The following is a 16,870-nucleotide window of genomic DNA, read 5'->3' as shown; positions in this document are numbered from 1 at the left end:
TAGTTGCACTTGGAGGGGTGAGAAATAAATAAGGTAAAAAAGGTCACAGTCACAGATGTTGTTGACAAGAAACGTCACTAGACTTCAGTCTGGAGCTTCTTAGTTTTTTTGCAATCCGGCACAAAACAGAGCAACGTGCACTGCAAACTGCACAGACGGCTCGTGTCATCAAAAGCAGGTAACACCACAAACCTGTTTCATTCATTCATTCATTCATTTTCATTTCGGCTTAGTCCCTTTATTAATCCGGGGTTGCCACAGCGGAATGAACCGCCAACTTATCCAGCATATTTTTACGTAGCGGATGCCCTTCCAGCCGCAACCCATCTCTGGGAAACATCCATACACGCTCACTCACACTCATACACTACGGACAATTTAGCCCACCCAATTCACCAATACCGCATGTCTTTGGACTGTGGGGGAAACCAGACCACCCGGAGGAAACCCACACAAATGCAGGGAGAACATGCAAACTCCACACAGAAACGCCAACTGACCCAGCCGAGGCTCGAACTAGCGACCTTCTTGCTGTGAGGCGACAGCACTACCTACTGTGCCACTGCAGTCGCCATACAAACCTGTTTCATCATTTTAAACAATACCCCACTGATGAAGATGCTAATAAAATTACAGACCCAAACAAGTGTTGGTAAACCAGCGTAACTACCCAGCAGAGTTTCATGTCATCATTTCAAGACAGACGAAAGATATGAAAGACAACACATCTCAATGAACACTTGATGCTTGCTGTAAACTGCAGGCTGCATATTTAAGGGCATTTGTCACGACATTGATAGGATCTTTTGTTGTCAAGCTTATGTTTTTTCTTTTTAATATTAAGATATTTGTTTTGAAATCTGTAATACCACTATTGTCCCTCATCGACTGTAAAACAACCAGCCTTTATATTTAAAGGACATCATCACTAAGGAAAAATCAGACGCTCAAGACTTAATCTTTAAAATAATGACATTTTAAAAATGCAGCAAATATATGACAGACATTTACAACAGCAGTGGATCATTAATTAAATCCTTAGTTTCCACAGAGGGAAGCATCATTCCCCGCAGTTGTTTAAGACGAGCATGAACTATTTATATATATATATATATATATATATATATATATATATATATATATATATATATATATATATATATATATATATATAGTTCATGCCCGTCTTAACGTCATAAACAACTGCGTGTGTGTGTGTATATATATATATATATATATATATATATATATATATATATATATATATATATATATATATATATATATATAAATATTTATTTGAAAATGTATTTTTTTGCAACGAATTTTGTTTTGTATAATGTGTCATTTAATTGTGATGTATAATTTGTTGGTCAGTTATCTACAGCATAAACAAGAAGAACGAATAACATCTGAGGTGAAGCACTTTAAAACAAGCCCGCTATAGTATATGCTTTAGCGCCAAAACAATCCATTAAACTGTTTTCGCGGTTTCATTTTAATTCATTAACAAAGCGCGGTTTAAGCAGTATGAGTTGGACAGTCTTTACAGGCTATTGAAAGCACTTATAGTATTCTTAGATTACCTCGGAAGAATAAACTGGGTCTGAAGGATGTGAGCTCAGAAGCTCGCTGTATGAATGGAGACGCTCCCCGCATGTCTCGCCATGAAGCGCGATTTATAAAATGAGTCTGCATAGGCCCAGTCGTGCCAGTCTGTCAGACAAATTTGGTTAAAACACCCGCTGATATAACTGAGATCTGCGCATAACCCTTGCTCTAAGGTGTCCAATTATTTTCAGGTAAACCAACAGTTAAAGTTTTTCCAGGCAGGTCTTTACCACATTACAGTCCCATACTGATTTTCCAAGTAAATTCAGTTATTTCAAAGATTACTGAAATGTTTTGTTGCCGCAGACCCACAATTTTCACAACTGAAAAACTTCATGGCATTTCTCCAGTGTTAGGTTATTGAAGCTGCTAAAATTACAGCCCTGCTATTAGCAGAGATGCGGTTGCTCAACAGTCAAATATCTCTCAACTCAAAATTTAGCCAAGCATAATCTCTCTCTGCATATAAATGGATTGAGTTTTCATAACTAGCCTTAAAATCATGTTTTGGAATTAGCAATGGAGGCTTTAGATGAGATTTGTAGGCAATTAATCCTAAACACAAAAGCATTTCATGGATAAATGTGCTGAAATCAAACATTAGAAAATAACCATACTACCCTATTAGTGTGGTAACCATAGTATAAATAGAAAAACTGACTCAGGGCCTTTGTTAGTGCATTTTATAGACAAATGTGCTGAAATAAAACGTTAGAAAATAACTGTATTACCCTATTAGTGTGCTAACCATAGTATACAAAGAATAACTAACTCTGGGCCTTTATTAGCCCAAGTACTACCATGCTATCTCAGCAATTAGGGCTGCACAATATATTATTTCAGCATTGAAATCGCAGTGTGTGCATCTGCAATTGAAGCATTTGGGAATTTGTAACTTTTAATAAACACTAATTCTACTTAATTATTAATCCAATGAAGTCTATTTTAAATTTTACATCACATCTGAATATTCGATATCTGTACCTGAATACTGTTTGACTCTCCAAAAAACCATAACGCTGTTTGTTTTACTTTTTTCTTTGCTCTATTGTATTTATTTTTGCTTTGCAATTTATTGTGTTTTTATCCATAAGTCATTCCCCTACAAAATAACCATAATTAGTCTAAATTCAAGATTTATTTCCAAAATAGTGCAATTAAACCATTCATATCGCAATACATATCGCAGAAAAACTCAATATCGCAATATCCAATTTTTTCAATATCATGCAGCCCTATTAGCAATAACAAAATTGCATTTAGCAGTAATATATGAATGTATCATTGTAATATTAAAGGGATAGTTCATTAACTCACCCTCAAGTGGTTCCAAATGTTTGAGTTTCTTCATTATGTTGAACACAAAGAAAATATATTTTGAAGATTGTTGGAAACCAGTACACATTGGCATCCACAGTAGGAAATACAGTGAAACTCAATGGCAACTGGTTTCCATCATTCTTAAAAATAAATATTGTATGTGCAACAGAAGAAAGAAAATCAGTAAACTATTTTTGAGTGAACTGTCCCTTTAAACGCTTTGGTTTTTGACTATACCTTTAAGGGACTCTCTAGGGATCGATCTTGCAGAGCTTTCATACAGGCTGCATTGATGTTGACGTCATCATCTTGTGATGTGTCATACAGAACCACCAGAGGCATGTCTTCACGCTCTAAGATCTCAGCCAATAAGATCTTTCCAGTGGCAATGGACTCCAACTTCTTCAGTACCGCCTGTTCCTGGCTGAATGACTCCAGGCCTGAAACACAAATGAGTATTAAGACAACAGCTGACATCAAATGTGAAACTACTTTAGAACTGAGTTCATAGCTGGATGCAAATCTCACCTGCTAGTTTGCATTTGGTAGCTTGGAAAGGCAATCTATAAAACTTTTCGTTTAACTCAAATAGTTTGCTCCTGCTGATGACTTCAGAAAAGCCATGATCCACATAGTACACCTGTTCAGAACAGAAATAATTAGTACATAAACAAAGGATTATCATGATTTATAGAAGATGCTATTACACAAATACCTCACTGTGAACTGCACTAAAACAGTAGCATGTCATGATTTTGCCAAGTACGATGAGATCCTGGATTAACATCTATGTTGAACCTGGAACATACACTCACCGGCCACTTTGCTAGGTTTACCTTACTAGTATTGAGCTGGACCCCCTTTTGGCTTCAGAACTGCCTTAATCCTTCGTGGCAACAAGCTACTGGAAATATTCCTCAGAGATTTTGCTCCATATTGACATGATAGCATCACACAGTTGCTGCTCTCCCATTCCACCACATCCCAAAAGTGCTCTATTGGATTGAGCTCTGGTGACTGTGGAGGCCATTTGAGTACAGTGAACTCAGTGTCATGTTCAAGAAACCAATCTGAGATGACTCACGCTTAATGACATGGTGCGTTATCCTGCTGGAAGTAGTCACCAGAAGATGGATACACTGTGGTCATAAAGGGATGGACATGGTCAGCAACAATACTTAGGTAGGCTGTGGTGTTGACATATCCTCCACACCATTACACCACCACCACCAGCCTGAACCGTTGATGCAAGGCAGGATGGATCCATGCTTTCATGTTGTCAATGCCATATTCTGACCCTACAATCCAAATGTTGCAGCAGAAATCGGGACTCATCAGACCAGATAACGTTTTTTCAATCTATTGTCCAATTTTGGTGAGCCTGTGTGAATTGTAGCCCCAGTTTCCTGTTCTTAGCTGACAGGAGTGGCACCCGGTGTGGTCTTCTGCTGCTGTAGGCCATGCCCCTTAAGGTTGGACGTGTTGTGCATTCAGAGATGCTCTTCTGCAGACCTAGGTTGTATTGAGTGGTTATTTGAGCTACTGTTGCCTTTCTATCAGGTGGAACCAGTCTGGCCATTCTCCTCTGACCTCTGACCTCTGGCATCAACAAGGCGTTTGCGCCCACAGAACTGCCGCACATTGGATATTTTCTCTTTTTCGGACCATTCTCTGTAAACCCTACAGACGGTTTTGCGTGAAATTCCCAGTAGATCAGCAGTTTCTGAAATACTCAGACCAGCCTGTCTGGCACCAACAACCATGCCATGTTCAAAGTCACTTAAATCACCTTTAAATCACCTGATGCTCAGTTTGAACTGCAGCAGATCGTCTTGACCATGTCTACATGCCTAAATGCATTGAGTTGTTGCCATGTTATTGGCTGCTTAGAAATTTGTGTTAACGAGCAGTTGGACAGGTATACCTCATAAAGTGGCCAGTGAGTGTAATTTCTGTTGGAAAATGTAATCCATACCTATTCCCCTTAACCCAACCATAACTGTACATTATTCCCAAAATCAGAGGGGAATAATAGTTGGATAACACTCACATCCCTTAATTCTGATTGGTTGATTGAAATGTTGTTCCAGGATGAACATAGATGTCCTACTTGGTGAAATCAGGTTGGCGTAAAACAATAGTTCTGAACTAGTAGACCAGGACCCAATAAGGGGCCTCAGAGATCTTCCAAGAAAGTCAAGTACACACTAATACGTTTTCGAATATATATATTTTTGGAAAATGCTTTCCAAAGTGGATCAATTTGAAAATGCTGTTTTTGTGTTTGTGTTGCAGTGTGGACTGTGAAAATGGAGGCTTTCGAAACCGTTGATGCATTTTAATCATGTGACCATTTCAGCTAACATTGTGGATGACATTGTAAAGCAGATGTTTTGGATTTTGTCTGTTTTGACATCTATATTAAAGATTAGTCAGTTTGTCATATTGCCTCTCTTCACAGGACCAGGACAGGGAATGTTTACTGGGAGTTGTTGTTCAGTGGCAAAAGCAGACGACAGTTGTGACTGCAATGTTTCAAAGAGACAGAAAGTAAATAAATGCCAAGCTGATATGATGCAGATAATAGTGCCTTGCATCTATGCGCAGTACATGAACATTTTTAAATAGTAAAACAAACAAAAAGAAATGTTTAAATAAGCTACAAAGACTAAAGTAAATGTATGCTCTTTTCCCCCAAACAACTGCCTCACAGCTTCTAAAATGAATTATAGATTAAGAACAAAATGCAATTTCTCACAATTGAAAAAGACATATTTGAGTTAAAGTCATTTGTGGAAAAGCTACTTAAATCCATGACTGAAACGGTAAGAATGTTTGTTGTATCTTGTGAAATACACTTATAATTTAATAGTTTTAATTAGAAAAAACTGAAACAAGCAGCTTTGTCAATACAGCAGACATACCAGAAATGTCTGAATATGTAAATGTCAAAATATTCCCTTTTACAATAATGGCCCGTTTCCACTGAGTGCTACGAAAAAAGCTAAATGTACTATAATGCTGCGTTCACACCAACATTTACATGTTAAGTCAATGCAAAGACGCGAATAGACGTCCTGCAGTGTGATACGGGCGAATGACACGCTTCGCGCGAATGAATCAGTGTGAGTTGATCGTTTTGCTCGACTGACATGCTTAAGGCACGTTTCGCGTGAATCGCTCAAGTTGGAAAATCTAAACTTCAGCAGACATTCGCGCTGCGTTAACCAATTAGGAGCTTGCTCTTGTAAGGGTGTGATTATGACCCTATTATGACCCTGTTGTTGGTGTCCCAGGGGAAAATCCTCCTACCGACACCGACAACAGTTCATCAAACTGGGCTCAGCTCAGTTAGAAACACCACTGAAAGCTTCCATCATCCAGGTATAGTTTCTGGAGAAGTTGATGAACTCACAGAGCTGGGTGCATCTCAGAATGGATCTAGAGGACTCAGACACTGCTCCAAACGTATCAACGCTGTTTTTTAGCCTTCATAAAAGCACAAACACAGCTATTCTCTCAATAAAATGCATGTTAGCCATTTAGCAACAAAGCTAGAGTCACCGGGCAGACAGAAGCCCCGCCCATCATGCAAAATCGCGTCTATTGTGAAGTGAATTTGAGGCGTGAATGAAGCGAGTAAACTCAAAATGTTCACGCGTCTATGTACGCACAAATATCGCAATTTATCCGCGCATGCAGCGTCTGGTGTGAACACAGCATAACAGTTTTGGCATTGCAGTTGAGAATTGCTAAGACTGACTAGACTCCAGTGTTCCACTGTAATCTTTAAAGGTCCTGTGAAGTGCTTTGAAATGTGCATTTTTCTTCCATGTGTGACATAATTTGAACTGAAGCATAAAGATGGGAGTGGGACAGAGTAGCTCCTCCCCATTTAAAAAAAAACAGCCAATTGCATTTTGTTTCAATCACAGATCTGCCAATGTGAGTGGTTGAACTCAAGTGCATATAACAAGAGCGTCTTGAAGGGGGCGGGACATGTCAAATACTACAGAGCATTTGATTGGTCAAATTTTTTTTCTGATGAAGTATGACATCAAAGGAAATTGTTCATTTACGCATAAGTAACAAATTGGAAGATTTGGATGCTTATATCTTAATGCAAAATTTGTCACTGTTTTGGAGCACGCTAGATTATAGATATCCTTAAGACTAACATACTGATAGCACCTCCTAAAAAACATTACTTTGATGTCATAAGTTTGATTTTCTTTAATGGCTCCTTACGTACCTTGACCTTGTCAGCCATGACCTCACATACTTGCGCTCGGAGGATGTCGTCCTCTTCCTCAGCACCTACAGCAGTCAGCTGACCTGGTGATGAGGAGCTCAGAGCCATCTTTGTGTTGTCCTGTCTATAGAACTCTCTCATTTCATCCTCCAACTTCTCCTGTGCCTTGGAGTAACCTTCACCTATGTACCTGCACAGAAACACACATCCTCTCATTTATCATGGAGAACAAAAGTGGTCACCTACTTTTACAGCGACTTGACATATTTTTCCTCCACAGGCATTTCAAATAAGAAATTTAAAGCTAATGTTCTTTACAACATCACCCTGATCAACATATTTCAACAAATCTGATCTGAAGAATTGTATTTTAAAATGAAAATACTGTTTTATGAATGGGTCATTCTACAGAAATGACAACTTTTCTGTCGCTTTAACACATATTACACTTGACAAACTCTTTCTGTTTACAATCTTTATAGATTTTAAAATGAAATATGTTATTTGAACATTTCATCTTTTTTTAGTTACTGATTTTTTAATCACTTAAATACATTTTAAATACTTTTAATTTACTAGAATTATTTTACTAGAATTTTACTAGAATTACTAGTAAAATAAAACAATTCTAGTGATTTGAGGTCAAAGCTGGTTTTTTATAATTAAAATTTGATGCATGTGACAAGATCATTTTTCATCAAATAAATTCTGCTACACGGATTTAAGATTTAAAGGATTGCAACATTACTTGTTTATAAATGTTATTTACATTGTTATAGTAATTAAATCTAGTAGTATATATAATAGTAATAGTAAATATAATATAATAGTGTAATAGTTACATTGTTATAGTAATTCAATAGAGTTCTTAAATATAGTAGTTAAATATATATCTGTGGAAATGAACTAACATTATTAAATCACCCTTTTAACAAAACTAATTAAAAGACATAAAACACCAGATTGAAGAAGAATAAGGGCCCTATCATACATGTGGCGCAAGGCACGACGCAAGTGTTGTTTGCTAGTTTCAGCTTGGTGCAAGAGTCGTTTTGACATTTTGCGCCACGCTGTTTAAATAGCAAATGCATTTGCGCTTATATGTGCTCCCATAGGCGTTCTGGTCTAAAAAAGGAGGCATGTTGAGGCACATTGCTGGCGCGTTGATATTATGAGGAACGTAAATAGACTGTTCAATAGACCAAATCAAATCAGGTCTATAGTTCAGCGCAAAGCGCGTTAGTTGTGCGCCTCGCTTACACATTGCTTAATATGCACAGGGTGTACAGCAATACGCAAATATCTTTACAAATGAAAAGAATTTAAAATGTTAAGGATATATATAAGATATAAATATAAAGGATTAAAATATTACAAAAAATATTATTTTCTAGCCTACATAAATATAAAAACCATAATTTCATGCCTTCTTCATCTAGGGGGGCTTTTTCAGTTTATTCATAACAATTTGCTTTTGTATAATGTTATTATTATTAGCAGTATTATATTCATATTTATATTTGTTTTATTAAAAACAAGCTTAGATTTGCCCACCTGTCAGGTTTTAGACCGGACTGGCATAGCATGTGTATTTGGATATAACTCAGTTTTTGACCCCACTTTGTTATTATTGTTCATTTATTCATTTGCTGGAAAATAGAACTGAATATAGAAATAGTTTTGAAACAAATCTTTGCCCTTAACAAATAAAATTAATTATTTTATTGCTAGTAAAGCGTTCAGTTTTTCCAATAGCAAAAGTGGATTCTGACACGCCCTTAATGCGTTTGCGCCCTGCGCTTTGCACTTTGCGCATAGATCGTCAAAATAGAGCCCTAAGAATCACCTTCGATACTTATCCTCTATTAATCTTATCTATAGCATTATCATATTTTTTCTTACTCTGACTACATGCAGAAAAAAATTAAAGAGAAATTAGATTGAATAAAAACCTTTAAGTTGGCAAATAAGTTGGTAACACCATTGACCCAGTTTATAATAGTTTTGGATTATTCATTAGTTTTAGTTTTTATTTCGTTTTGCTTTTTTGTTTTCAAATTCAGCTTGTTTTAATCCCAATTCTATTTTTGTACCCATACCCCTTACCATTGGCTCTTGAAACAGAGTGTGAAGGGCAAGGACTTCAGAATGTACCCCTAAGAAATGGGACAGCACTACAACACCTGCACACATCATTATCATCATATGTCATTGCGATATCTTGCTTCATATGAGATCAGACGATCACGACTGCTGTAGTTATTCCAGTTGTGTTGTTTTTTGGTATGTATCTTTAGGAAATCACTGAAGGCAATGATATGTTATCATAACGATCTAATGTGGCAATTAGATTGTAACTGTACTGTGCATTTACACAGTGGCCATATTCATCAATGTAAACACAAGAAAACAACAATAACATTATAGCAGACACTGTAAAAAGCTCATTCCCAGCCACTAGACTTTTCTGACAGGGGATTCCAGTGTCATTGAGTGTCAGAATGTTGTGGGCACTCTGTACATGAGTTATTAATTGGGACTATATACTATAGGCTTTTATTTTAGCGGGGTTTTTTTTAAACCATGACAGCAAAACACGAACGTAGTTATGAATGTATTAAAACATATGCTTGTCTGTTTTGCTTTTTTGTTTGTAAAGTTCATAATAATGTAAAAAAATATATATTTGTTCATCTCCTGACCTCTGTGTGCAGCCATGCTGCTGTTGTTGGTGGTGTATTCTGGGAAATTTTTAGTACCCTTGGTTTTGAGTGTGGTCCTGAAAAAAAAGTTTAGCCTCATTTAAGCCATTTAAGCAGTTTTTCAAGTTTAGTTCAGTCACAGCAGGCTGTCATGTACTGTTTATGTTTGGTTCACTGAATCATGCATGCACAGTATTATCGGTTCTCCACTTCTCAAATATGATCTCAGTGTACTGTTCTAATAACTGAATAACTAAGTATATATTGGTTTATTTCGAGAGAGTAAATAGTAGTAAACAGATTTACTTCTAAAAGGCTTACAGTAGGTTTATGTATTTACAAAGATGAAAACAAAGGAGGGTTTTGCTATAATTTTTGTTAGTTTCAGTTAGTTTTGTGTGTAGACAATGCTGTTTCATTTAGTTCTAGTTTAAAAAAAAAACTAATTTTTTCGTTTGTTTTCATTAACTATATTAACCTTGTCATTGACAAATTTTTTTACAAGTTATCTTTACATAAATTTCTACGAAAATCATTAAACTGTCATTTTTGTGTTTTAACGTGAATAAAGTTTTAATGTTAGAAAAAACATTTAGACAGATTTAAGAGATGCAAGATGAAAGATTTTAAACATCTTGCCATACCAACAGTGTTGCCAACTTAGTGACTTTGTCGTGATATTTAGCAACTTTTCAGACCACCCCTAACCATAATTTTTTTAAAAAGCGACTAGCGAAAAAATCTAATGACTTTTTTGGGTGTTACTGGAGATTATTTTAGACTCTCATGTGTCCGTACTGTACCGTTCCTACTCTTCTCTACGAGCTGCGGGTGATGCTGTTGGCCCCTCCCCCACCTCAGAGCATTTACTGGCGACCCAGTCCTCGTACAGCCATCTTAGTTTATTACGTCTGAGAGATTACTGCAAATTCATTAAAAATCTATATTGATATGCTGTTTTGAAACAGCAATAAATTTGGTTAAATTGACATGCAAACAGTGCAAATATAAATACCCCTTTATTACCCCATATTAACCATTATTTTATTGTCAGAATGATTATGGTAGACCAGCATTCTTCTAATGCACATATTTTAATATGAAGTAATAACAATCTACAATTAAACGCAATAAATGCGTCTCCTTTTTATGTAATGCACTTCTATTAGGAATTATGACACTTGGTTGGTTGATCAGGGGTGCGTTTCCAAAAACCATCGTTAGCCAATCAAGTTTGCAATTTTGTCAAACAAACAAACATAGTTTGCTGATTTGGCGTTTCCTAAATCCGTTGTTCCAACGAACATTTGCAAACTGCATTGTAAACTTGTGCGCTTGCAACTACACCTGTAGAGCTGTAGTTAGAAGCAGAGTTCCTGGTTGTGCTCTATTCCCAGTGCAAATATAAATACCCCTTTATTAACCATAGGCTGTTAAACAGAAACGGCTGGACGTAATGACGTCAGTAATATCCAAATTGACATATGACGTAATCTAGCGACATTTAGCGACTTTCGAGTAGAGCTTAGCGCCTTTTCATTGAAAATATTTTGCAACACAGCATACCAAAAGTTGACTGTTCTGTAGAATGATCGTTCGATGTAAAGTGTATTAATACATAACAGGGCACAAATGGCTCATGAACTACAAAATAGTAATCTTAAATAAACCACACATTTTTTAATAGAAATTTATTGAAATAAATAAAACACCAGATTAAAGAAGAAGAAGCACCACTTTCCATGCTACTAATCTTCTTATCTGTTGCATTATCATATTTTTTCTTACTCTCACTACATTTGCAAGCAATATAATATTTAAAAAGATATAATATTTAATAAAAACCTTAAAATTGGCAAAAAAAAGTTAGGTAACACCATTGACAAAAATTATTGCACAAAAATATTCTAACAATCATTAATCTTCCATTTATGTGTTTTCATAAAGTAAAAGGGTAATTTAATAATGTGGTCTAAGTTTAAATGTTAGAAAAAGAAAAAAGATTTTAGACTTCTTCCTATACCAAAAGTTGACCTTTCTGTAGAATGACCCTTTGTAAAGCGTATTATTACATAACAAGGCACAAATTAACTACAAAATAGTAATCTTAAAAAAGCCATACCTCAGAATGACGCAGTTTGTGTCACTTGCATCCACCACCAGGACAGAAGGATACTCCACTCTAGGAATGACCAGAGGAGGAACAGTCTGGCTGCTCAAACGTCGCTCTAATTTCATCTCTGGACCAGCCAAACCTGACTGGTTACGGTTCTCGTCCTCCACCACTTTTGCATACAGAATCGCTCTTTTGGGGTTGTCTGGCACAGGGTAGTCAATTGTGCATATATCTGAAAGCAGGGTGAGCTGGTCCAGCACAAACTCCGGTAGTTTACATTTATATGTGTCCTGATACAATTTAGGCAGAGCATGGGCCCACAAACCACTGCTGTATTTCAAGAGCAGCTCTCCAAGCTTCTGCTTGAGGTCCGGCGATAGAGCCTTGGGGGACTCTGGAGTGCTTGATTTGGCGGTAGGAGAAGGTCTTTGAATCTGAGGTTTTTTGTGATGAGATGGGGATCTGTCGTGTGTGGGAGGTGGGGTGATCTGGCTAGTTTCTTTAGCAGGGTATAGCAACAATTCTTGAGGTTTGCTGCTGCATGGTTTTTCAACCTGTAAACCAAAAAACAACACAACAATCCTAATACAAGCGTTAACTGTTCAGTCATAATTTATTATATATTTTTTTTTCTTCTTAATGCTAGTTGAGCTTTTTAAGCCAAAATAGTCAATTAAATGTTCCTAGTAATAAACAGATAAAGTAATATAGAGTTGTAGGTGCTGCATACAGCTAGGAAAAGCAAAAAAATACATAAAATAAATGCATGTGCTTATCAGTTACTGGGTTTGCATTTCTATCTTCAAAATGTATTATTTTTTATTTAAAGGGTGCCTATTAGTGTTGGGGCGATAGACAATGCCATCGTCCATCGTCTTTGGCCGATAGGCACCACGATGCTGAGCCTTCATCGCAATCCTCTGCCCCGCCCCCATCGCAAATCCACTCGCGAAAAATACTTACTTAGGCCCCGTTTACACTAATACTTCTTAGTTTTACAATGGCATTTTAGAATGAAAACGATCCACATCCACACTGGCGTTTCACCTAGCATTTCTGAAAAGAAAACTAATGTTGAAAACGCAAATCACGTGATCACACACACACACACAGATGCACACACACTGTCATGCGCTCAAGACAGCGGGTCCAGGCAGTCAGCAGGTCAGTACACTGCTTCAATCTTTCGCTTTCACGCTTGTAGCGAAAACCTCAGATACTGTTGGTTGGTTCCTGTTGGTAATGCACCTTTTTTAACAACTAAGTTTGTTGACACCATTATAACGACCCAGATCACTCTGCCTATTCATGCCAGAGTCCTGCGGAAAAAGTGATTGACAGGTGGTAATTTGTGTGTAACTTATCTTTATTTATGATTTGGTTATGGGTAAAACTAAGAGCATGTGGGTCAGGTAGTTAAAACGATAAGCTACAAATAATGAATTTGTTATTAATTAATTCATTATTCATAAATAATTAATTCACCGCCGCCTTTGACGACGGTGTCATCGTCCATCGCGATGAATCACATTAGACCTCGTACGATGCCAAATTGGTTGACATCACCCAACCCTAGCGCCTATGATGAAAATCCTCTTTTGTAAGCTTTTTGAACAGAACTGTGTGAAGGCATAGTGTGTCCACTATCATATTGGAGAGATAGAAACACAATAAGTCTCTTTTTTAATATTTCCAGACGTTAAAATAGGATCCAAATCCCTGTGATTTTGAGGCCAGCTGCAACATGACATAGGAGTGCAGTTTTCCTTGCCAGCCGAATTGACTGACAAACACCATGTCTCCATAATAACATGTATACACATGTCCACAGAACATTTTTTGGCAAAGAAACATTAAAACATATGTTACAACTCCCTATGGTCAGCTGCACGTCAATAATTAATTTTAAACATTTAAAACTGTTATAAAGACAGTAAAATTGGTATGTAATTCTTAACTGCTATAATAACCACGGCCGCATGTGTGTCTGTACTGCAAATGGCATTTGTGTGAGACTTGTCATTTCAGAAAGGCTTGAATAAACTCCACTGCAAATACATCAAATAAACTCACTTGGCTTTTTTGACTAATTTTCTCTGTCATCGTCTCTGTCACTGACGGCTGTTTATCTGATGTAACACATGATGCGTACGTGGGAACGGTGGGCGAGGAGAAGAAGCTCATTTGCATTTAAAGCCACAGGCTACAAAAACAGCTACACTGGCTCAGAGACCAAAATGATTAGATTTTGGAGGCTATAATAAATAATCTGATGGGTATTTTGAGCTGAAACTTTACAGACACATACTGGAGACACCAAAGGCTTATCTTACATCTTGTAAAAGGGGTAAAATAGGTGCCCTTTAATGATGTGTTTAGTTGCAATTGTTAATGATGATCATTTGTATTACTTTATTGTCAGAATGTAAATGAAGATTATGGTAGACCAGCGTTCTTCTAATACACATGTTTTGGCAAGGAGCAATATCATTCTACGATGAAACGCATTAAACTTGTCTCCTTTTTATGTAATGCACTTTCATTAGGAATTATGACACTTGGTTGGTTGGGTTAACATGAACCTCTCTAGAGTTTATTTTAAACCAGTTGTTTAGACATGATTGTCATGTTCATATATGTCTAAACAATGTGCCAGGTTCTAAAACAAATAAGCTTGTGAAGATTATTTCTGAAACAAGTCTGAAACAATTTAGGTTCATATCAACTAAAGATTCTTGTGACTTGATCCTATTAATGCCATGATTAAAAGATTAGTTCAACCCAAATTGACCAAAATGAAAATTCTGTTATTAATTAATCACTCATCTTGTCATTCCAACCCCCCCAGACCTTCGCTTATCTTCAAAACACGAATAAATACATTTTAGATAAAAAGCTCTCACAATCTCTATAGACAGCAATGGTCCAGAGACATTCAAAGACCAGAAAAGGACCTAAAACATTGTGAAAATATGATGTGACTTTAATTTTAATCATACAAAGCTCCAATATCACTTTTGTGCACCAAAAAACATAAACAATTACTTTATTTTGCTTTATATTGCTTCAAAATCAGGTCAGGTCATAGTATTTATGACCAATACAATGTATTTCCATTAGAATCTGCAGCGCAACATGCAATCCTAATATGTTTATAATATCTGACAAAGTATGTCAGACATAGCATTTACTTTTTTATCACACAAATTTACTCACTGAGCTTTGTATGATGAACATTTAAAAAAAAAAAAGCAATGAATGAATGTTTCAGAGGATTAAAACAATGATGTGGTGAAGGCGAGTAATTAAAAACAGTATGAATAGTAGTTAATTTTTGGGTCAAATAATTGTTTAACAAATAATGATAATAATAAATGTCCCCTAATGACATCAGGCAGACTTGAGTTAATCAGGCCATATCTTAAAACTTACAGTACAGATGTGAGTCCAGTTTTCCAGCTCTTTCAGGGCTTCACTGGGCAGGTCTTGTTTATAATGCTCTCGATACAGCTGAGGCAGCTTGGATACCCAGAGGCCATTGCTGTGCTTGTTAAGAACCTCTTGAAGACGGGACTGCACCAGCTTGGGACTGTAAGGTGCAGAATGAGGCAGTCTGGGTTTTGGTGGAGTTGTGTTTTCATTAAGGTTCGAAGGGACTGGAAATAACAACACACAGCTTAGGAACAATTCTGCACTGACAAACCATACGCTTATACAACCATAATCAGAAGCTTGATGTCTAAAGTGAATAAAGACTTCAAATTCATCCATCCATCTGCACACACTGTAAAAAATGCTAGGCTAGACACAATCAATTTGTCTTTGTACAACATGAAGCAATTAAGTTAGCTTATTAGTTTTTATTAATTTAATAATAAAAATAATAATAACTAATATATTTTATTTGCAATGCGCTTTTCTTTAACTCAAAGTGCTACAAGGCAAAATACTAACAATACAAGGTAAGCAGAACAGCACAACAATACAAAGATGCAATAAAACAATAAGAATATGAACCATAAGATAGAATAAGAAAGTTAACAAAATGATCATCCTAAGTTAAAAGCAATGCTAAAAAGGTGAGTCTTAAGAAGTTTCCTAAAACAGTCCAGAGAGGCAGCATTCCTAATGCTGATGGGTAGTGCATTCCATAGCTTGAGCACACTGTATGAGAAAGCCCTCCCACCCATGGTCTTGAGCTTACAGCGTGGCTGATACAGGGTAAGTAATGCCGAACGAAGACTGCGGGCTGGAGTGGCGAGAGTGAGAGTCACAAATGTAACCAGGTGCTAGCCCTTGCACTGCTTTGAAGGGTAAAATCAAGGTCTTAAAATCAATCCGTGATTTAATAGGAAGCCAGTGTAATTGTTGTAGTACAGGAGTAATATGGTGGCATGATGATGTGTGTGTAAGAAGCCGTGCAGCGGAATTTTGTATATACTGTAATCTTCTGAGAGAACTTGTAGGTAAATGCCCAAAAGGTGAATTACAAAAATCAAGACGTGATGTGATAAAGGCATGGATAAGCCTCTCTGCATCAGGTCGTGAGAGAAATGGTCTAATCCGTGCAATATTGCGGAGATGAAAGAAGGCAGTTTTTGTTATTTATTTGAAGAGGGAATTAAAACTGAGCTGTGCATCAAAGAGCACCCCAAGGTTATGCACCTGGGATTCATCCAAGATTAGTCGTCTCAAAAAAACTCAAGAATTGTGTTGTTTCAGCTCATTTAAAATAAGTTGTTTAAACAAATAGCAAACAAATTTTAAGTGCATAAAATAAGCAGTTCACCAAAAAATGACAAATGAGCCATTAATTATTTACCCTCAGAACTTTTGCAATGGACCTTTTTCACATGTTATAGGTTTCTA

General features: G+C 36.6%; 1 protein-coding gene across 1 annotated transcript in view; it reads right to left on the bottom strand.

Annotated features, from left to right (window-relative positions):
• The window catches only part of tdrd7b (tudor domain containing 7 b), a 52,572-nt gene that overhangs the window by 13,631 nt on the left and 22,071 nt on the right, over positions 1-16,870 (bottom strand). The window contains 5 exon segments of the mRNA XM_056462276.1: positions 3,169-3,371; positions 3,460-3,571; positions 7,184-7,373; positions 12,008-12,555; positions 15,434-15,657. Of these exon segments, the coding sequence (XP_056318251.1) occupies positions 3,169-3,371; positions 3,460-3,571; positions 7,184-7,373; positions 12,008-12,555; positions 15,434-15,657 (1,277 nt within the window).

This window comes from Danio aesculapii, chromosome 7 (genome assembly GCF_903798145.1).
Source record: "Danio aesculapii chromosome 7, fDanAes4.1, whole genome shotgun sequence".
NCBI lineage: Eukaryota > Metazoa > Chordata > Actinopteri > Cypriniformes > Danionidae > Danio > Danio aesculapii.
This window is presented reverse-complemented; position numbering and strand designations above follow the sequence as displayed.